General features: G+C 40.5%; 1 protein-coding gene across 1 annotated transcript in view; it reads right to left on the bottom strand.

Annotated features, from left to right (window-relative positions):
• Nucleotides 1-21,775, bottom strand: part of DPP4 (dipeptidyl peptidase 4) — a 76,643-nt gene that overhangs the window by 34,340 nt on the left and 20,528 nt on the right. The window contains exons 4-10 of the mRNA XM_077761033.1: nucleotides 21,447-21,538; nucleotides 20,016-20,096; nucleotides 12,628-12,680; nucleotides 12,432-12,504; nucleotides 11,492-11,612; nucleotides 7,149-7,309; nucleotides 5,121-5,233 (exon numbers count right to left, since the gene is read on the bottom strand). Coding sequence (XP_077617159.1) covers nucleotides 5,121-5,233; nucleotides 7,149-7,309; nucleotides 11,492-11,612; nucleotides 12,432-12,504; nucleotides 12,628-12,680; nucleotides 20,016-20,096; nucleotides 21,447-21,538 — 694 coding nt within the window. The remainder of the gene's footprint in view (nucleotides 1-5,120; nucleotides 5,234-7,148; nucleotides 7,310-11,491; nucleotides 11,613-12,431; nucleotides 12,505-12,627; nucleotides 12,681-20,015; nucleotides 20,097-21,446; nucleotides 21,539-21,775) is intronic.

Raw genomic sequence — 21,775 nt, 5'->3', positions numbered from 1 at the left:
ACATGATTAGTGGATCACCTGGAATGAAGTCCTTTATCTACTCGAAACCATAAATTATACTCCAGGTTCAGAAATCAGCAGTAGAAAAATAAGGTTTCCCCACTTGAAAACATGGAGTAATGGAATTTAGGAAGTCTGCCAGGAAACTCACATGCATCTGGCACCTTCCCTGCCCATTTCTAGATCAAAGGTTCATGAACCTGTATCCTCCACTCCCTCTGTCACTCACGGTAGCCCGAGGTGTACTCTGCACCCTGTGAGGCCTCCAGAATGGCCTTTCACCAGAGAGCAGACAGTACATTTTGAATTTTCATATAAACATACTTCCGCTTAATCTTTAGGATTTGGAATTAAGAGGAGACAGAATGACGCTGCGTAACCCATCCCTGAGCCAAGATCGTGCCAGTCTGTGATGTCAGTGAGTCATAAAAAATATGTAAGTGAACCAACGACCCAACTGTATTTTTTATTGAAAGGTTTAAGTCCTACTTAAGACCAGAAAAATCCAACAAGCAGGATTATCAACTATCCTTTGTGCTACATGCTGATTTTATTCTGTAAAAACAGGGAGGCGTGTACTGAGGAGACTGGTTATGAAATGGTGGGGAGGAGAGGAAAAGGGGCCATCAGGCAGCCTGGCGTTCCCTTGAGCCAGTGGCTGCCTATTCCAGGTTAGGCAGAGTGATTCAACAAGCTCTTGTAACTTCTGGGACAGCGTTAGACCAAAGAAAATATGGTTGACTTTAATACTAAAGCAGTGGAGTAATTTCTGGACATAATAGTAGGAATTCACACCCATGGGGAGTCTACTTGTGCCTGGAGCTGTTCCAGGGGCTGGACATAAAGCTCGTGGCACCCTATGAGGTAGGAATCTAAAGTTCATGTTTTACAGGCAAGGAAAGGGGAGTGTAGAGAGGTTAAGTATTTGCTCAAGGTCACACAATGGGAAGTGTTGGAGCCATGCTTCAAACCAAGCAGTTGGCTTCAGATTTTCTGTTCCCAGTAGCTCCCTCTGTAGAATCTCCACCCATCCCTCTGGTAAATATTGTTGGCTAGCTTTACCCTCTTGCTTTTTTTCAGGATCAGATTCCTTACTCTATGAGGTCTATTTATTCCTACAGAGTGTGTGTAAACTACATAGCTGAATTTTATAAAGCAAATTGTATTTGAATCTACTGGGAGAGACTTGCTTTTGAAGGTCATACTTGTGAAGTGTTGCCTTGCAAAGAGTAGGCATTTAATAAATGTCTGTAGAGTTACATTAATTCTGCTAATTTGTGTAAATGTTTCTTTTGGTATATTCAGGATACTTAACATCAGGTAGGCATTACTAACTGGAAAGAATACTGGAGAGTGATTGCTCCTAAGAGCAACTGCAGACGGTGGAGTGATTAATTCGGTGAATCACCCAAAGAAGTGGGCGTTCTGCCAGTGCTGGCCCCGGGCTCCCTGCCACCCTCTGCTCTGAGAGGGATGCCAGCTCTCCTGGGCTGCTGACAGATCGCTGAGGAGGGGTGGGGTGAGAGGGAGCCCATTCCAGGGGGCTCTACCCACAGCATGTAAGCTCCTGTTCGGCCTCATTTCTGGAGGTGTCACTATAGCTTCCAGGGTATTTCAGTCCAGTTCATTTATCTCCTGGGTGACAACCCTAGACCCCAATACCCCAGTATCAAGGATCATCAGCTGTTCAGAGGGATCATTTATCTTTTGGATCACTAGGAGTAGAAAAACAAGGTGGGGCAGGTCATGAGCTGGGTGTGACAGGTCCCTGGAGCCAATTGGCCAGATGTGGGGTGGGGTCACCAGAGTAGAACATGCCCTTCCCAATCCTCTAGCTCAGGCCACAAAATTTGCAGATGGCTGGGAGGAGGAGGAGAGAGGGATTTGTTATACAGGCTCACTTTGGAGGTCATCTTTGGTGCTGGCTGTATAAACTACTGCACACACAAAGTCATACGCATAACATATCTCATTCATCCAGGCACAGGCTTATTCAACTTATTCTGCAAATACTGATTGGGCACTTGCTGTGTCCCAGGCACCCTGAGAGGCACTGGAGATACTATGGTTAAGATTGGTCCCTTTCTTATTACTTCAATCCAGCAACGTGAAACAGGGCTCTTAATAAAGCAGTTAGGGGTTTATGCTGTTTCAGCATGTATGGTTTTCTCTCAAATATTCTGAGCTCACAAATTCCCTTTATGAGTCATCAATACAAATGGGTAGCCTAATGAATCTAATCAATCTGACCTCTCAATCAGTGAGGGCGGCAGGGAGTTTCTCCCTGATTCAGGTTCAGGCTCAGGTTGCTGGACGGGTGGCCGGGATGCGCTTCTCATTTGTCAGCAGAAGGGTCCATTCTTAACAGAACAAACCAGCCTAAGCCTCCAGTAGGATTTCTGTTGCCAGAAGGAGCCCCGTGGTGCAAGGATATGGCCCAGAGGGAAAATCAGTGATGGGTGCATGGGGAGAGGAGGTGAGAGACACACTGACCACCACAGGGCTCTACTTGAGCTGACCCTACACTCCAGGAACTAGCGGGTTGCCGGAAAGCACAACAGAGGGTTCTGGGCTATATATCAACTTGCCTGGATGGACCTGGCCCTGCTAGATGTTTTCATAAGGCTAGAAAATGGCATCACCACCTACTAGAATATTTTCCCCAGAGAGGACCTCCAGCCTGGTTTTAGAAAAGCTGCGGCCTGACTGCTGTTAACAGAGACCAGAGCTGACAGTTCCCTATATAACACATTCCTGAGGCATTTCCAGAAATGATTCGTTGGTAAAATATGTCTGACACAAATATCCCCAGTGAGGCAGGCAGTCCTCACCAGGAATGCAGCATAAAGAACTACAAAGAACAAAGACTTAACGGTTCATTCCTACAGGGCAAAAATAAGTCCTTAGACTTGCATCCGTTTCCTGAGCTCAGCTCCTGGAACCTGGTTTCTAAGTGGGGAAGATCTCTTCACCTGTGAAATGGCCATCTCACTCTTTCCCATCTCTTCACCTTGAAATGGCCATGACAATAACACTCTAGGGAGCGTGTCAAGTGAGACATGATCGGAGCACCAAGCACAGTCCCTGCCCACAGGAAACACTCAATACATTTAAAAACTCCATTAGTCAATGGATCTGGTCTGGCAAGTGCAGGCCTCTGTTCTCTTTCCAGCTCCCATGTTAACATGCTATGTGACCTTGAGCAAATGAGTTTCCCTCTCTGAACCTCAGTTCTCTCAACTGTGTTCTACAGTACTGTTCTGAGTGTGTTCTGGAACCCCTGCAGGTTCTGCCTAATATCCTGACTCCGGAGGGAAGCCGAGGGGACAAGACCCATGCCTGGAACCTGTGCAGTAATCTGTTTATTTTCTGATACTGTACTTCTGTGTTGTACCTCACTTGGGGGGAAAAAAAGGCTTCCAGGTTGTTAAAAATGTTTGTGAACTGTGAGTGAGGTCTAAAGCCCCTTCCAGATCTAGTGTCTTTCAGAGCAAGAGCTATGGCTCATCCTCCCTGCAGACAGATGCTGGCTGTAGACCACATGGTCACAGCAGGACTCGCTGCTCTTTCCCTGGACAGTCCCGTGCTTCCCTGCTTGTGGGCCACCTCCTCCTTCAGTGCCACCTTCCTCAACTGTGCCCTTAGGAGCCCTACCTATCAACCCATACATTCCCTAGGACACTTTCTTTGATCCCTGGGATCATGGAAAAACCCGTCTCCCCCTCCTCAGAATGCCTCTGGCCTTTTGTTTATACCTCTGTCATATTTGCTTTTGGAGTCATTTATTGCAATATAGCCTCTGCTTGATCATAAATGCTGGAAAGGCAGAAGCTCAGCCCAATGGACACTTGTGAGCATAAACAGTGGGTGCTCAAGCAATGCTGATAGAAGAGATGACTGGATGGGGCCACCTAGCAGATTTTGGAGCTTCCAGGCAAATTTTTATACCTTTGGACAAACTCAGAAAAAACAATTTTTAAAAATTTATTGCAATTGATCCCCCCCGAAATGAATAGGTTAATATAGATATTTCTAATCAAGTCAATGAATTGATGACTACAGAGCAGAGCCTACAGCATTCCTGGTGTGACAACTCCACCCGAGAAGCTTGCTTCTATGTTGCTCTAATGACAGATTCAGGAATCTGAGGGCACCAGCTGAATTCACACAGAGGGAAACACCTAGCAGAGTACTTAAAAGCTCCTTCTTCTAAGTCAGAAAGACAGGTTTGAATGCAGACTCTTACTTGGTCATTTTCTTAACTTCTAAGCCTCATTTTCCTGTGTGTAAAACAGGCATACAACCATAGTTGCCTGAAAGAGTTACTTTAAAGATTAATACAATAAAGCATGTGATAATGCCCTGTGTCTGGCGAATGGTGAGTGTTCAGTATATACTAGTTATTACTTAAAAGCAACAAGAAAACCAACATGACCAGCAGAAATGAATAGAAAGCAACTGGCAGCCATAAACTGCATGCAATACCATGGTCCTCTTGCTTTGGTACTCAGTGGCAGAATTTCAAACCATCAATGATTCACAGACAAATGACATGCTGAAGCATGTCAGTGTCACGAGGATCCCGAAATGTAACCCCTAATTCCTCTAGTCCTCATGAGGACCTGCAAAGCCCTTGAGATCGGACCTCACTCCTATCACTCTCCTCTCCACTCACAGCACTCTGGTCACTTGGCCTCCTCCCAGGGCCTCTGTGCACCACACACGTCCCCGCTACAAGGTCTCTGCACCTGCTCTTGCCCTGCCTGGAACTGCACCCCCAGATATTGAGGTGGCTAGCCGCCCCTTCCTGCTCACATCACTGCTCACAGGTTATCTCATTAGAGAGAGCTTCCTTGACTTCCCCCACCATCACCATCACCTTTCCCTGCTTTGTCTTCACATTTGTCACCAGATGGCATTCTGTTTCCTGGTTGTTGTCTGTCTTTCTCACCTCAAGGGTACCTGGGACTCTGGCTGCTCTAGTCACGGTGCAATGCCATCAGTAGAACTGGGCCAGTGTGAAGACATAAAGCGGGGGCTCAACACACATGTCGTTAAAATATTCTCCCTGAGAAGTGCGAAACTGTTTACAACCCACACATTCTGGTCAAGAGTCTTACCCTGTTAATATAGCAGCGGGAGGAGTGATTTCTATGGAAGTTGCGTTGGCGTTTGGAATGAGATTGTCGGTTTTTACAACAAAGAGCTTTACGGTTGGATTTGCAGCTCCTGCCTAGGAAAAAACAACAAAAGAACTGGTAGTGACAAAAAATATAACATCATTACACAGGTTTAAAACTGTACAAGAAAGTCTACATATTAGCCATAAAATTATAGTAGTGAGGCACATTTAAAAAATGTAATATAGGGGTGCCTGGGTGGCTCAGTCGGTTAAGCGCCTGACTCTGGTTCAGGTCAGAATCTCGCGGCTCATGAGTTCGAACCCCACATTGGGCTCTGTGCTAACAGCTCAGAGACTGGAGCCTGCTTCAGGTTCTATATCTCCCTCTCTGTCTGCCCCTCCCCCACTCATGCTTTGTCTTTCTCTCTCAAAAATAAATAAACATTAAAACATTTTTATTCATTTAATAAAGACAAATCTAATATAGATAAAAATGAACATAAAAGAAAGTCATGCAATGCAACTTATTCACATTCAGGCGGAAACATATGTTGACAGCCCAAAAGCACTCCTGTTTAAATCATGGATGTTCACAATTTATGTATTTTGTGCAAAGATAAGTTTTTTAAAAATCAATTCTGTTATTTTTCAAATATACTCTGACTCCAGAAGATAAGAAGTCCAATGGCTGACAGCTGGAAAGAATACCTTGGGTTCAGCCAGACACAACCCACCAGGAAAATGAGTTTACCTGAGTCAAGAGCCAATATTGCTAATTAGGAAGCAATCACTTGCTCTCCAGACTCAGGTTCATCGCATTTGAGCTTTACAATCAATATGATGACAAAAATCTACAGAACTTTTTAATATATACACATAGATCTTCAATTGACAAATTAGTTAGAAATAATATATTTTTAGTGAGAGTGTTTTATGGGTTTTTTTTTGCCAGTTTCACTCATCAAAAAATAACATTCCACTGAAAATACATCTCTATATTTAGTCTCTGATCTTTTTTTTCTTTTAACTTCCTCTGTCTTCCTAAAATGGCAGCTCTTCATGAAGCAAATTGAGTGAGTTAGTAAAAATAAAAATCTTTTTTCCCAAGTTGCTTACAGCAAAAACATTTACTATTAGATGTTCCTATGGGTGATACTGTGGCCATTAATATTATGATATGAGTTAAGAATCCTGGTTCCCGGGGCGCCTGGGTGGCTTAGTCGGTTAAGCGTCCGACTTTCGCTTAGGTCATGATCTCGCGGTTCGTGGGTTCGAGTCCCGCGTCAGGCTCTGTGCTGACTGCCAGCTCAGAGCCTGGAGCCTATTTCAGAGTCTGTGTCTCCCTCTTTCTCTGACCCTTCCCTGCTCACGCTGTCTCTCTCTCTCTCCTAGAAATAAATTAAAAAAAAAAAAAAAAGAATCCTGGTTCCCTTCTAAATCCCCCTCTTCCTCAGCTTACACTGCTGAACAAAGCTGTTGAATTTCATAAGCACGCATCTCGGTGGGGGAGGAAGAGAACAGCCCTGAAAACCAAGATGTGACACTATTATTCCAAATGCAGGACGGGTGAAATTTACATTAGTGCCAAATCTATACTAGAATCGCTGAAATTAGTCATGTGTCTGTTAATTAGCAATACAACCTGATACATAGCCGAGCTTTTCAACTTCATCTAGGGCACATTCCAACTTCTACAAATAAGATGAGTTTGTGATTCAATGACAGCCTCTCTTTTCCTCCACTGAAACATTTTTATTCCCCCTACCTCTTTCAAAATCATTTCCCCCATCTTTTTCGGCTTGTCATTCCTCAAAGTTTTTGGAGAAATTACAAAACCTTAAATCACACTCTTTCCTGGGATAATAAAAATACTTTAAAATTGCCAGATGCTGTTGACTTCAGCAAGAGTAATCACAGCAAGCTGTTGAAGAGAGACTGACAATATTTTCATTAGCAGGAAAGGATTAAATGAAACCATTCTCTTCCCATCAAATCACGGAACCACCATGTGAATAGGAGCACAGACCTTTGGATATGGAATCTGCACAGTCTTCGGGTACTGTAGTGACTCATCAGAGTAGAAAGAGTATTCAATAAGTGGGACTTCTGTGTCGTTAAATTGGGCATATGCTAAAAAAGTGCCTTTTGGAGACCACCACAGAGCAGAGTAGGCACTGAAGATTTCCTCTGAAAAAAGACATAAATTGTTCTGTTACAAGAAGTAGCTGATAAATTGGCTTTGGCATTCAAAATATTGTTCTCATTAGCTTTAGTAATTACAGTAGAGTTCAACTAATGAACCATTTTGCATTTGCTGGGCTTCCAAATTCAGAGTAATACAAATGAATAAAAATAAAATCTTCAAGGATAGATTTGGATTGTAAAAATAAGTAACCCGTTGGACCATTTTAGAATATTTTAGCACACAATATTTAATATAAGCTCTACATTTTTTTCTTTATCTTATAATCCTCTAAATTTATGTCGCAAAACGTACTAAAAGTAAATTTCACACAAGGGGCTGATTCTCCTTTCTAATTTTCAAACAGTCAACATGCCAGCACACTCTCCCCAACTGGGCACAGTTTGTACTGAGCCCGCAGGGTACTGGTGGGTGGTGTGTGGCTCCAGACTATCAAACTAATATGGTGCCCACAGTTTACTACTCTTGGCACAAACAAGGTGTGGGAAGGATGAATTTAGAATGACAAGGAGCTCCATGAGACCCCTATCGAGAAATACCACCTTCACTTAGCCTAGAAACTAAAGACTCCCATGGATTAACACGCTCCTCTGTTATATACATTGATGGTGAGGGAAGAGGGTCAAAGAGGGAGGCAAATGAAAGGAAAGATCTTGCTCTCCAGAACACTGTTGGACTCATTCTCATTCTCTGGCAAATGTAGTTCCTTCCTCTGTTGATTATGGAGTCTGTTCTTGGGACTTCCAATCTCTGGCTCTCAAAATGCCGAAACCTCTTTTATGGAGGGATCAGGTAGACTAGATGGAGACTCCTAGTCTTTTATGCAGATTAAAAAAAATGTATTTATTTTGAGAGAGACTGAGCAGATGCACATGTGCATGCAGCAGGAAGGGGCAGAGTGAGAGGGATAGAGAATCCCAAGCAGAGCCCAACATGGGGCTCTATCTACCCAACTGTGAGATCATGACCTGAGCTGAAATCAAGAGTCATATGCTTGACTGACTGAGCCTCCCAGGTGCTCCTCTTTATGTAGATAGAATCCACAAATCTCATATTCTTCTGTGAGTGTAAAGGTAAAAGCAAAAGTATAGGAACTTGAATCTCAGAGTTAGAAAATCTTCCAATCACTTTTCTGATTCCTGAAGCCTCTTGACAAGTTTCTTCCCAATGGTGTTTTTAATAATAATAATAGTAGTAATAATAGTAATAATAATAATGGTACTTTTTAGTACCAGTGACAGAAACAATAACAATCATAGTAAAATGTAATAATTACCATGATGAGCAAGTGGCATTCAATGAGTGCTAATCACTGATAAGCATCTATTATCTGACATCTATTATTTCAATTAATCCTCACAGTAGCTTCCTGTGCAGATGAGCAACGAGATAGACAGGTTTAAGGAGAATAGGTAATCTTCCAGGGTCATGTGGCCAATAGCTAATAGAACCAAGAATGAATCCAGACTTGTCTGGTTTGAATCCATGCTTTTCACCTTCATGCTGTATGTCCATCCATGCCTATTTCAGCTCTTCCAAGGAACCCTGCTTCCACTTTGCTTGTTTTATACCTATGTCATTGTTACATTTATGTAGCAATTTAGAATTTATGAAACTCTTATCTAATACAGTCTTTACAAAGATCCTTAGGTGAGTCTATTCATATCCCATTTTATAGAGAAGGCAACTGAGGGGCTTAGAGAGATTGAATAAATTGCCAGAGACAAGAATAAGGATACAGAACTTGTTCCAAGTCAAGGGGTTTCTACTGAGAACTTCTTCATACACGGAGTTGATGTCTCCTTCCTTTTGGCTTCTACCCACTGTTCTAGTCTAAGATCAAGATGGAATTACATAAAATGAATACAATTGCAGCAAGGCTATGGTTCTTTTTTTTTTAATGTTTTTAAGTACAAATAGCAGGGAGTGTTCTATGTTTTGAATTGGTAGCTATTTGTAACACAGAACATATTTTTCCATATCATGATGTATTAAAATCACTATTATAAAACTACTTCTGGTCAAACTCAAAGTCCTAAGAATGAATAGTAGGAAGAAGGGAGAACAACAAAGGAAGGAACAGATTTCCAGCCCTTCCTTATACAAAGCTGCCGATGAGCACAAGTGTCTATGGCTACCTCTCCCCCTACATTGTCCCTCACCATCCCGTGATACCTCCTGTCCAGCCACTCCGACCTTTCTTATGTACTCTCTGGACCCAGGGCTCTCCCCTGAATAGATCAGTCAATTCACTCTATGATTATCCACTGGTATCTTTGTCTCCCTCTCTAGGCGGAATTCCTTGATAGCAGTAGTTGGTAGCATTTGTCCCTGTGTCTCTAGAACCTGACATGGAACTTTATAGGTGATTGGCACTCAGTGGGAATTGCACTGAATTACCCACACCCCCAGTGTCAGCACGACTCCTTGAGGGGTAAGGAGTGCTCCATCTTCCAAATTTCTTTCTTTCTCTATCCTTTTCATACTTGCTGTCAACATTCTCATTCTCACCCCTGGGTTAGGTAAAGTACACTCATACTTCAGAGTGAATGTCATGTAATGAACTTCATACTAGAAGACAGAAAGTATTATCATTTTTACAAAAGGAGACACTTATTAACTAAAGAAATAATTGGAGAATCATGAAATAAGGCAAAGTGAAAACATAGAGAAATTGAGAGAAAAAGCCAGCAGGGAACAGCGGGTGGGGGGGAGGGGGGGCACATGTTCCAGAGGGTCAGCTACTCTATGAGTGTCCCTCCACGATACGGCACGTGGCACTGTCTACACCTTGCAGCTTTGTTTCTTCTTTTCCTTATAAACCTATAGACCCTCAGAATGTACTCTTTCAATCTTATGCTCAACAAGTCTTCATGGCTGGTGTGGAGACNAAATATGGAGACACAAGTGTGCCCTTTCCAAGTACGGATCATTCATAAATATACAAAACCAATTGTAGGAATTTCCCTGTAGGAACCCAAGTCCCATTTTTTAGAGATAGGCCCACAGTGGAATCGGGAAGCCATTCTTCTGCTTGTCATAAACATGCAAAATGAGATATTTCCAGGTATTCTCTAGCTTAGGAAGGATATTAGTGTTAGGCATGCTCTTATCTTAGAGATGCTCTGATGTTGCAAGGAAGGGTCAAGTCGCAGCTTTGGGAAGAGGCTCTCCCTGGTTCACTCTGGGGATCCTACAAGGTGTGCCATGCTGTCCATGAGGTGTTAAAGATGTTTTTCAATTGCTAAGTAAATTTCATTATCAGTTTTAATCAAATCTTATTTATGGGCCATGGGGATTTATCTTTCTTTTATAGTGATTTTTCTTGTTGTTATAATGTTAGCCATTTAGTTGAACTTGACTTGAACTGGGTAAGAACCAATATTATGTAATGAAGAAAAACTATCTTTTTTTTTTTTTTTTTAACTATGAGGAAAAACTACTAGGATGAAATAAGGATGGGTGGTTGGTAAACATGAGGCAAACTTGCAAACAGTTTGGAAGAGTCTCCAAATGCCTCATACCTTGGCAACTATAGACATAAAAAATGTTTTGTTAATATTTTCTAAAACTCTACCCTAAAAGAAAGACCAATCCTTTTTAATATTTTTAGTTCTGGTTTTTTATGCATTTTCCCCCTAAGTCTTTCTAATTATTTTTTTTCTTCTTTAAAAACAGGAAATTATAATTTGTCCAAGTTCAAATGAACACAAATCCTCTGTAAAACAGATGCTTTCTTCCTCCTCTATTCCCCAACCTCCAGACAATATTTTGTCAGCTCTTGGAATGCTGTGGGAGTATTTAGCTTTCCTCAGTAACTCTGGGTTAGGTAGGCCCAGTTAGAGAAACATCTGATGTTAATCTGGAAGCTTTTATGTCCCAGTAAAGCAGAAAAGCTACCTATACAGAAAGGCCCTTTGTAGGAGGAGACAGAAGACAACAGGGGCATTGAGAGACAATGAGGACGTAGGCAAAACTAGCTACTGCTAAGAAATCCTTGTGCTGTGGGACACCTGGCATTGTCAGCGCTAAAGAGATTTGATGACATTCAAAATAAATGGAACTTATTTTGAATACCACTGAATTTCTCCATTTTAAAAGAAATGTTTAACTATTAAAAAAAACCGTACAGACTTTCTAATTTGAAAAAGCTTTAAAGTCTCTACCTTCATAAACCCAGTCGGCTATTCCATTGTATATTGCATTTTCTTCCCCTGTCCATGTGATCCTATGACTTGATGAATTCGGTTCATTTTTAACATAAACATCGTTGTTCCAAACATATGCCTAGAAATATTGAAAAAGAGATTAGTAAGTGATAACCTGCTATAATATATCTTATCCTGGAGTTAAAAAAATATCTATCAACTATTTTATCCTCAAATAATAAAGTATGCAAGTGTGATGACTACCTTGGGTTATTCTATTTGAGCAAGATAGAGTCCTTTTCTACTCTCCTCACATTTTTAAAATTATAAGTATAAAAGCTATAACCTCCAAACAATTCTAAATAAACTCTTCACATATTAAAAAGCAGCAGCTTACAACCACCGCTATTTGCATGCTCAAGAACGTGAGAAGACCCAGGAGCCTGAGTATGTCCACACAACGATGCGTGCTTCACATTGCTTTGTGGGGGGGGCGATGGCTCGAGGGAGTGCAGTCGCACGTCAGAAGAGGGAGTTCCACCTACAAATGAACATCCCGCCCTCCTGTTCAGTTTCTTTTGGACCTCTTCCATTCTCCTAGCACCGCAGAATATGAAAATATATCTATAGTGACACAGGGAAGCTCAGAGAACTAGCGGGAGGCAGGTACGCCCCCAACAAACAAACAAAACAACAACAAATTCAGTACAACAGAAAACAGAACTTAGGAGTTTAAGAGCATTTTTCCAGTAAGTAAACAATTCCCCAGTCAGTTCAGAAAACGTTTAGGAACCGCATTTACTGTGTAAGACTAGTAATGCTGTTTTAGGCAATAACACTCTATTTGATAGTGAAGTATTTGCTTCTTAAGTGTCTGTTGCGTATCAGGGAAAGTAGCTTCAGCATGTGAGAACTTTGAGCCGTTATTTTTCTCTGAAAACAGAAGAGACTCACTAACCAATTTATGACCCTCTGGTGACCATGTGATCCACTGTGTGTTGTTTGGAATTTTCTTTTCTGTAATCAGTTGCCTGGGGGGGAAAAGGATAAGAGGAAATATTACCAAATGAATAGATCACAGTGGGATTTCTTCTTTTAAAAAAAGTATTATTACACTAAAAAAGCTTAATAGGTTTTATGAGGAAGTCACTGACCTTTTCTTTAAATCATAAATGTCGTATGAAGCTGTGTAAGAATGTCTCCATTGCTATAAAAGAAAACAGACATTTCAGGCTTCTGTGATCCCTGATAGTTCAGCCACTCGCTATAGGACCACAAGATGAGATATAAAGTAATATGACAAACTGTCCAGTTCTCAAATTGTGTCATGTTTTGTAATTCTCTATCTCAATCCTTAGAGTTTGAGAATTAGGAAGAGATTCTCAGAGACCGTCTAGGACAAACTCCTCAGGACTTCATCTGTAATCCAGCTCTGGCATTACCTCTGCCAAGGAAACTTCTTGGGATCACAGAGGTCCCGACATGCTACTCTCTGGCAAAGACTACTCCTAGCATTTACCATAGGACGTTAGGCCCACCAGTTTAAGAAAATGCAGATTTTCACTTTTCACCCATCTTATTGACAAAACACTTAAAAGATCTATAATTCTATCAATGGGGGTGATGTGGAGAAATACTTTCCTACAGTGATCATGAAAATACAAAGTGTTACAGAGTTTTTTGAAAGCCAGCTGGTACTGTATACTAATATTGAAATATATATCATCAATATTTTAAACAACTATTTCAAATATCTAAAAAATGGAAAGCAAACCAAATCCAAACAAATGAGAAGAAACGATAATGGTAAAAGCAGTAATCAAATAGAAAATGGACAGTAGAGAAAAATCAACGAAACCCAAAACGGGTTCTTTGAAAAGATGAACAAAATTGCTAACATAGTAAAAGAAAAAAAAAAAAAAAGACCAGTGAATGACCAATATTGGAAATAAAAAGTGGGATTAGAATTGGATTAAAAGATTTTAAGACCCTATTATAAACATTTTTGGTCAATAAATTTAAAAGTTTAAAAAAGGGACAAATTTCTTAAAAAATAAGTTATCAAAACTGAGACCAAAAAACTGAAAAATCTATATGTAGTCTTATATAAACACATTCAATCAATAAATAAAAACATTTGCAACAAGGAAACTCTAAACCCAAATAACTTTACCAGCAAACTCCTTGTTATTGAACCAAATGAGTCGAAAACTTATATCTAAAAACTCTACACTCAAATTTATAGTTTTATTCATAATTGCCAAAGCTTAAAGGAACCAAGATGTCCTTCAGTAGGTGAGGGGTGAACAAACCGTGGTCCATCCAGACATTGGAATATTATTTAGCAATAAAAAGAGATGAGCTATCACATCACAAAAAGATGTGGAGGAACCTCACATGCATATTGCTCAGTGAGAGAAGCCAATCTGAAAAGGCTATATATTGTATAATTCTGCCATATGACATTCTGGAAAAGACAAAATAATGGATACAATAAAAAGATCAGTTGTTGCTAGGGGTTTGGAGGAAGGGAGGGATGAATAGCTGGAGCACGGAGGATTTTTAGGATGGTGAAAATATTCTGTATAATCCCGTAATGATGGATATGTATCATTTTACATTATAGATTTTCCAAAACCCATAGAATGTATGACATAAAGAATGAACCCTAATGTAGACAATGGACTTTAGTTAATAATAATGTATCAATAATGGCTTATCAATTGGTAACAAATGTACCAATGCAAAATGTTGATAACAGGAGAAAGTGGGACAGAGGTGGGAGATGATGAGGGAGTATATGGGAACTCTGTATTTCCCACTCATATTCTATAAATCTAAAGCTATTCTAAAAAAATAAGTCTATTAATTTAAAAATAAATGAAGTAGAGCTACACCAGAATACTTGGAAGAAGAGAAATGCAATTTACAGAAAAGTATGGAAAGTAGAATTTTATTTTTTATGGAATAAGGAATAACTAAAAAAAAACTACCTTCATAGAATGATTTGAATAAGGAGAAAAATATAAAATATGGAGATACATATATACTAGATTCTTAACATGTGATACCTGGGGAAAAGATGGGGGTGTTGAGTAATAGAAAGCCAGGTATAAGAGGAAAATAGATAAGACTGAAGATAACATATATACAGATTTGCATTTATGAAAAAATATGTTTATATGTGAATGGATATAAACATTAAAGACATTTTAAAAGAAATTACATGTCTTTATGTCTGTCTTCCCTACCATATTCCTAGACTTAAGAAATTGTGTTTTATTCATCTTTAAATACCTGGAGACTTGTCTAACGCAAGCCACATGGTCTGTGTTCAAGAAATAATCCTAATCAGGGGCACCTAGGTGACTCAGTGGGTTATGTGTCCAATTTTTGGTTTCGGCTCAGGCCATGATCTCATGATTTTTGGGTTCGAGCCCTGCATCAGGCTCTGCGCTGACAGTGTGGAGCCTGCTTGGGATTCTTTTTCTCTCTCTTCCTCCCTCTCTCTCTTTCTCCCCGCCCCCCCCCGTACCTTTCCCCTTCTCTCTCTCAAAATAAATAAACCAAACTAAAAAAAAATAAACCAAACCGATATAAGAATCAAGTTTTACCTGTGAGAATGGAATAAATGAAATGGGCAGCCCAAGGACACACAGGTTGTATAATGGCAGAGGTGAGGCACAAACCAGAGTTTCCAGCCTTGAAGAATATTTCCTACTTGTTATTTATCACCCTCCCATCCCCTCATGCCAATTAAGTCCTTACTTTTTGTGAGTCATATATATTTTTTTAAATCTTGGATTATTTTGGCACAATCCATGCTTGTTTCTGGGAAACCTCAGAATGCTCTATCTGCAAAAGACAAATGGTGTGCTACAGGCTAAAAATAGTAAGAGATAAGAAGGTTTGAGAGCACTCAGAATGACAGATTCATCATGAGTTGCAAAAGGAAACCAAAAGTGTTCACTTCATCGTTGAAACAGACCCATCCCCCTACTTAGCTTATAAACATTGGCAGCTACCCTCTGTCAGGCATTGCTGGCTGAGAAGGCCCACGGTCCTTGAGGAGTTCATAGTTGAGTGAGGGATGTGGACAAGTAGACACGAGAAAAAGAATCACAAGAGATATAACAGATGTAGGTGGGGAGAGGCAGGAATCATAAAGTATGTCCTGGTGAGGGAGAGAGGCCTATGAAAAAGGTGGTTGTTTGACCAAGTCTCGTAGGCAGAGAATTGTCACACAGAGAAGAGATTAAAAAAGCATCACAGAAGACAGAGGCTGAAGCCCAAAAATGGGAAAGATTATGTCAAGCTTTAGAGTCTTCTAACCTGGATTCAAGTCTGGCTATAAATTGAATGTCTGTTGCCCATGCCCCGTTATTCATATATTGAAATTCTAACCCCCCAGTGTGGTGATATTGGAGGTGGGCCTTTGGGAAGTAACTAGGCCATGAGGGTGGAGCTCTCTTGAATTGGATTAGTTCCCTTATAAAAGAGACTCCAGGGGCATTTGGGTGGCTCAGCTGGTTGAGCAGCCAGCTTCAGCTCAGGTCATGATCCCATGGTTTATAAGTTTGAACCCTACATGGAGCTCTCTCCTGTCAGCACAGGGCTGGCTTTGGATCCTCTGTCCCCCTCTGTCTCTGCCCTTCCCCAGCTTGTTCTGTCTCTCTCAAAAATAAATAAAGCTTTTTTTTTTTTTTAAATAAAGACTCCAGAGAGATTCTAAGTCCTGACCTACATTTGAAGACATGAAGAAGATGGCCAACTGTGTTCCATGAAAACAGGTCCTCATCAGACACTGAATCTGCTAGCACCTTGACCGTGGACTTCTTTATCAGCCTTCAGAACTATGAGAAATATTTTTTTTTAATTTTTTGATGTTTATTATTGAGAGAGAGAGGCAGAAGACAAGCAGTGGAGGTGTAGAGAGAGAGACACACAGAATCTGAAGCAGGGTCCACGCCCTGAGCTGTCAGCCCAGAGCCTGATGCGGGGCTTAAACTCACCAATCGTGAGATCAAGACCTGAGCCGAAATCAGATGCTCAACTGACTGAGCCACCCAGGTGCCCCGAGAAATAATGTGTTATTACCCCACTCCATCTGTGGTATTATTACAGTAGCCCAAGTGGACTAAGGCAAGTCTCCTTTACATAATATCAGGCAAGTTTCTAAGGTTCAATTTTCTTATTAGGAAAATGGAGATAATGTCAGCAACAATCTCAAGAGAGGTTCATGAGAATGCATGCGAAGTGCTGAGCAGGACCCCTAGAATATTGTCAACATGTGATAGATGATGCCACTATTACCTCCTGAGCATTTAGCAGCGAGTGAGGATGCTAGGAAAACATACATACCAGACTGTGCGGTACTTACATATTTATGTTTTCATTCACTCTCTCACTTATTTGCTCATAGCCACAATTTAGAAATAATAATCGCTCTTTCTGAATGTATTAACTCAGTCATGGAGAAGCCATGGAGGAAAATCTAAAGAACATTGCGCAGTAGACCTCCAAGGGAATAGAATCAAACTATTCTCAGTTATCCTGAGACCTGATGAGTCACATGGAATATTGTCAACATGTCATGGATGATGCAACTATTTCTGTCTGGAGCACTGGGCAAAGAGAGATTATTATACATTGTACGTGTATGCTGCAGAAAATTCTACTGGATACTCTAAGAGGTAAAAGAGAAGATAGAGTGCTCTACTTTCAATAATCCTATAATTTAGTGCTATGTAATCAAAGGTATGGAGAAAGTAAAATAAGCTAATGTGGTAGAGACTGAATGGTGAAGTGTGGGAGAACAGAGTGGCAGGGGGCCAAGTTAGATAAAACAATCCAAGAAAGCCTGGACTTGAATTTACTAAAAAAGGAGTACCATATGATAATCAGGGGAAGAAAGTTCCGGGAGGAAGCAATAGCAAATACTTTGGCCCTTAGATAAGAATGAATGATGCTTGTGAAAAATGAAGCATGGTGTACCTAAAGGTTTTTTGGATCACTGAATTACCTGGAAGCCCTTAAATCTACCCATGCCTGGGCCCCACCCATCACTATGTTGAACTAGCTGGAATGTGGCAAGCTGCAGGCATCCTTTTTAAAAAAACCTCCATAGCTGACTGTGTGGTTCAGGCAGGGGTAAGAAGTACTGGCCAAGATGGTGAGTCCAGAGAAGGTAGTAGGAGGTGGGTTAGCGAGGGTGGACTGAGGCCTAATCACATAGGCTTCTGAGGATACTGTGGTTAGAGTTTGTGTTTTATTCTGAAAGTGATCGCAAATCACTGATCATGAGGGTTCAAACATAGGCATGACATAATATAACTTAGTTTTTAAAAGGAGCACTGTAGATACTGCCTGAAAAACATGGATGGTAGCAGTATGAAGGAATAACATAAAAAGAGCAAAACCAGTTAAATGTACATGTAAACTACAGTGACACAACAAATACAAATTACCAATGACGGTTGTCCGACTAAGGTCTACCAGTGAAATAGATCCATTATTATACATCATATGGCACTTACTGAACTTGGCCAAATAAATTGAGCTGGTATTTACTTTTGTGTTTCTACCTTAACCTTTACGTTTGTCCTTAACATGCACAATTGTTATTTAGTTGTTCTTAGCCCTTTGCTCATTAAAATAATATACCCATTAAAAAAAAAACCACGGATGCCAGCTTCACTCTAGATACTATAATTTATTAATCTGGGGATTGGACCTGGCCACTGGGAATTTTTAAAAGCTCCTCAAGTGATTTTAATCTATAGACAGCAATAAAAACTACTGAATTAAATGAACAATCCATTAATTGGGAACAGATGTGTTAAAGCTGGCCTAAGATTCTGATAGGCTCCTGCTTTATAGGTTTAGCAGAACAGAGTCAGAGAGTCTTCATGTCCAGGAAATGGAGCTGGGCACAGTGAATCCAGGGTAAATATTATGATTGAGAATCAACACATTGAAATGGGAAATGGAGTAGGAGATGGGGTTTACTTGGCCTGAGTATAGAAGCGTTGTGGAGTGAGATAAGGCCGCTCAGTATTTATTATTTGTTCTAGAATAAAAGGCAGAGGTGGAGATACCCAGTTTTGTATTTTGCTTTCAATGCAGAATATCCATACAGGTTTTTAATCTTTCCTACAAGTCTTAAGACTTCCTGTACTTGACAACTGTTGCCAAATCCAGGAATAATTAAAAAGCTGCAGTTAAGGGGCACCTGGGTGGCTCAGTTAAGCATCTCTTTTTTTAAAATTTTCTTTTTAATGTTTTATTTATTTTTGAGAGAGAGAGAGAGACAGCATGAGCAGGGAAGGGCTAGAGAGAGAGGGAGACACAGAATCCGAAGACAGGTTCCAGGCTCTGAGCGAGCTGTCAGCACAGAGCCCAATACGGGGCTTGAACCCACGAACCATGAGATCATGACCTGAGCCAAAGTCAGATGCCCAACTGACTGAGCCACCCAGGTGCTCCAAGCATCTGACTCTTGATCTGGGATTGGGTCATGATCTCACGGTCTGTGGGTTCGAGGCCTGCATGGGGCTTTGTGCTAACAGTGCCAAGCCTGCTTAGCATTTTCTCTCTCTCTCTCTCTCTCTCTCTCTCTGCCCCTTCCCTACTCACCATCTTTTTCTCTCTTTCTTTCTCTCTCTCTCTCTCTCTCAAAATAAACAAACATTAAAAACAATAAAAATAAACAGCTGCAGTTTAAGTTACTGGTGATTTGTAGCCATTCTAAACATGAAGAGAATATGTGATTAAGTTTTCCTGAGTGTGTGAGAATCTGATTTGTAGCTGAGGCTCCCCCTTTAGAATAGTTTGTATATGACGGGACCCGAAAGCTGGGAGTTGATCTGAATCACCCAGCAGAATCTCTTCTGGAGGATACAAAGTATAACCTTTTCTTAAAAAAATTTTTTTTTAAATGTCTATTCATATGAGAGAGAAAGAGAGAGACAGAGGCAGAGTGTGAGCAGGACAGGGTCAGAGAGAGAAAGAGACACAGATTCTGTCAGCACAGAGCCCAACACAGGGCTCGAACTCATGAACTGTGAGATCATGACCTGAGCTGAAGTCGGATGCCTAACCAACTGAGCCACGCAGGTGCCCCAGGAGGCACAACTCTTTCTAAAAGCAAATCCTTATTGAGAGTTTACTACATGTAAAGCTCAGACAAAGGGAATAGTGGTTTCTATTACTGGATGTCCAAGTCAAACAAGTAAGCCTGCTTTTTATAATAAGTTCTATCTTTATTAACTTATATTTTTGTACCTATAATGTATTACTTGTAGTTTTTAGTATTTGAAAACACCAAAAATAGATTGCTTTGAAAACAGTTGTTGGACTTAGCCTTTATGAATGAGAATGGCTATTTCTCCTTTTGATGCTGGATTCATGAGTTTTTAGTGTCTATTATATTACTTAGGTGTCAATCTTAAATATTTATGAGCTTGAAATCAGTTATAAAATAACGTACTCACAGGGTTCATAGGGTTATTTAAATGTCCTAGAAAGACAGCATTTACTTTACCTTCACATAGTTGTACTCGAAGAGAATAAACTTTTCATCAGGAGATACTGAATAATCATTTATGGAATGTTCAAATTCATCCTGTCAGGCAAACAGAAAAAAGAACAATTGACCAACTTCATTTCGGTCATTTCTGAGCACTTACTATGTATAAGGTATGGTTCTAGACATGTGGGCCATGCCTTGGGAGCTCCCAGAAATAGCACATCTCCCACCTCCCACACCCGCAAATGACCACTGTGCAAGGTGTATGGTGATCAGGGTTAGAGAACCAGGGAAGGAAGGATTAATTCTAAATGATGAAAGACCACTGTGAGGGTAGGGATCAGGAAGAGACAGAGAAGTTTCTCAGTAGGGGGAAGAGCATGAGCAAAAAACCAGATGTGTGAAAGGGCATGCATATTAAGAGACTATCCAGAGATTAGGCATAACCTAAACACAGTTTAGGGTACATCAGAAAATATATAAGGCGAGAGGATATAAAATTAGAAAAATAATTGGACTGAAATATAAGAAGTGGAACTATAAATGACATTTTGCAATGGATGTGACAGAATCTTATCTGTCTTTACAAAGATGCTGTGGTGACATGGTGGCTGGCATGAGATGAGAAGGCTGCATCAGCCCTGGACTTGGGCAATGCAATGGCCTTATCTACAGAATGGAGATAGGGACACAAGCTAGAATACTCACTATCATAGATTAAAAAGACCTTGAACCAGGACTCTACAGTGGAAACAGAAAACTGAGGGGCACTTGACCTTGCAGAAGGAGAAGTGATAGGGTTTGTTGAGTAGCTAAATATGGGGGGTCACAGAGGAATCAAAGAGGATTCTGAGGATTTAAGGAAAAGAATTTCACTTTCTAGCCTAAGTGACTTGGAAGAGAGTATTATGTACCAAGATGGGGAACTCAGGAAGAGGAACACGGTGCCTCCCAGCAGTTGGCTGGGAGAGTCAAGGGGAAATAACTAGTTTAGGTTGGGATAATGAATTTAAAGTACCTGCGGGCCATGGGTGGACAGGAGCAAGCAAGCTATTAGAAATAAGAGATTTCAGTCTTGCCAGGAGGTTAGCGTTGAAGGTGTGCATTCAAGAATCAAGGCAAAAAGGAGAGCCCTGATGCTGTGGAAGTGTATGAAATTCACTGAAGGAGAGCATGCAAAGTGGGGACAGAGGCCAGCAAGTGAAGACAGAGCCCTGAGGGGCACTTACGCTGAGGAGTATGGGCAGAGGAGGAAGAATCATCAAGGGAGACTAAAAAGTAGCCAAGGCAGGGAGCATTCCAAGAAGGAGAGAAAGATCCACTGTGCCATATGCTGCAGAGAGAGTTCAACAGGATGAGAAATGATAGTACTCATGATCTGAAAGGTTATGAAAAAAATCCCCAGAATTTCCTTAAAGTATGAATGAACTATGCAATTAAACATACAAATGTACTGTTCTCCAAGAAAATGGAGCTGTTTCCGTATTCAGCATTGAAAAGCAAGATATTATTATCTTGTTTGTAGAGATAATCGTGATCTAAAGAAAGAAAATGGCCAGATCAGTATTTCAAGTTGCAATTAAATATCTTCATCCACTAAAAACTATCCAGTAAAAACTTGATGTTTACAGTCATGCAAGTACTAACTAAAGATTTATTAAGTCAGAAAAACATTAAGTGATGGATATTACATTAGTATGCATCCACTTCCCCATCATCATTGCCAAGGTTTCAATTCACTTTTAACTTTTTATAGTACGTATCAAAGAAATACT

The sequence above is a fragment of the Crocuta crocuta genome, unplaced genomic scaffold (assembly GCF_008692635.1).
Source record: "Crocuta crocuta isolate KB4526 unplaced genomic scaffold, BGI_CrCroc_1.0 scaffold153, whole genome shotgun sequence".
In the NCBI taxonomy this organism is placed as follows: Eukaryota; Metazoa; Chordata; class Mammalia; order Carnivora; family Hyaenidae; genus Crocuta; species Crocuta crocuta.
The sequence above is the reverse complement of the archived record's forward strand: the minus strand, read 5'-3'. Positions and strand labels throughout refer to the sequence as shown.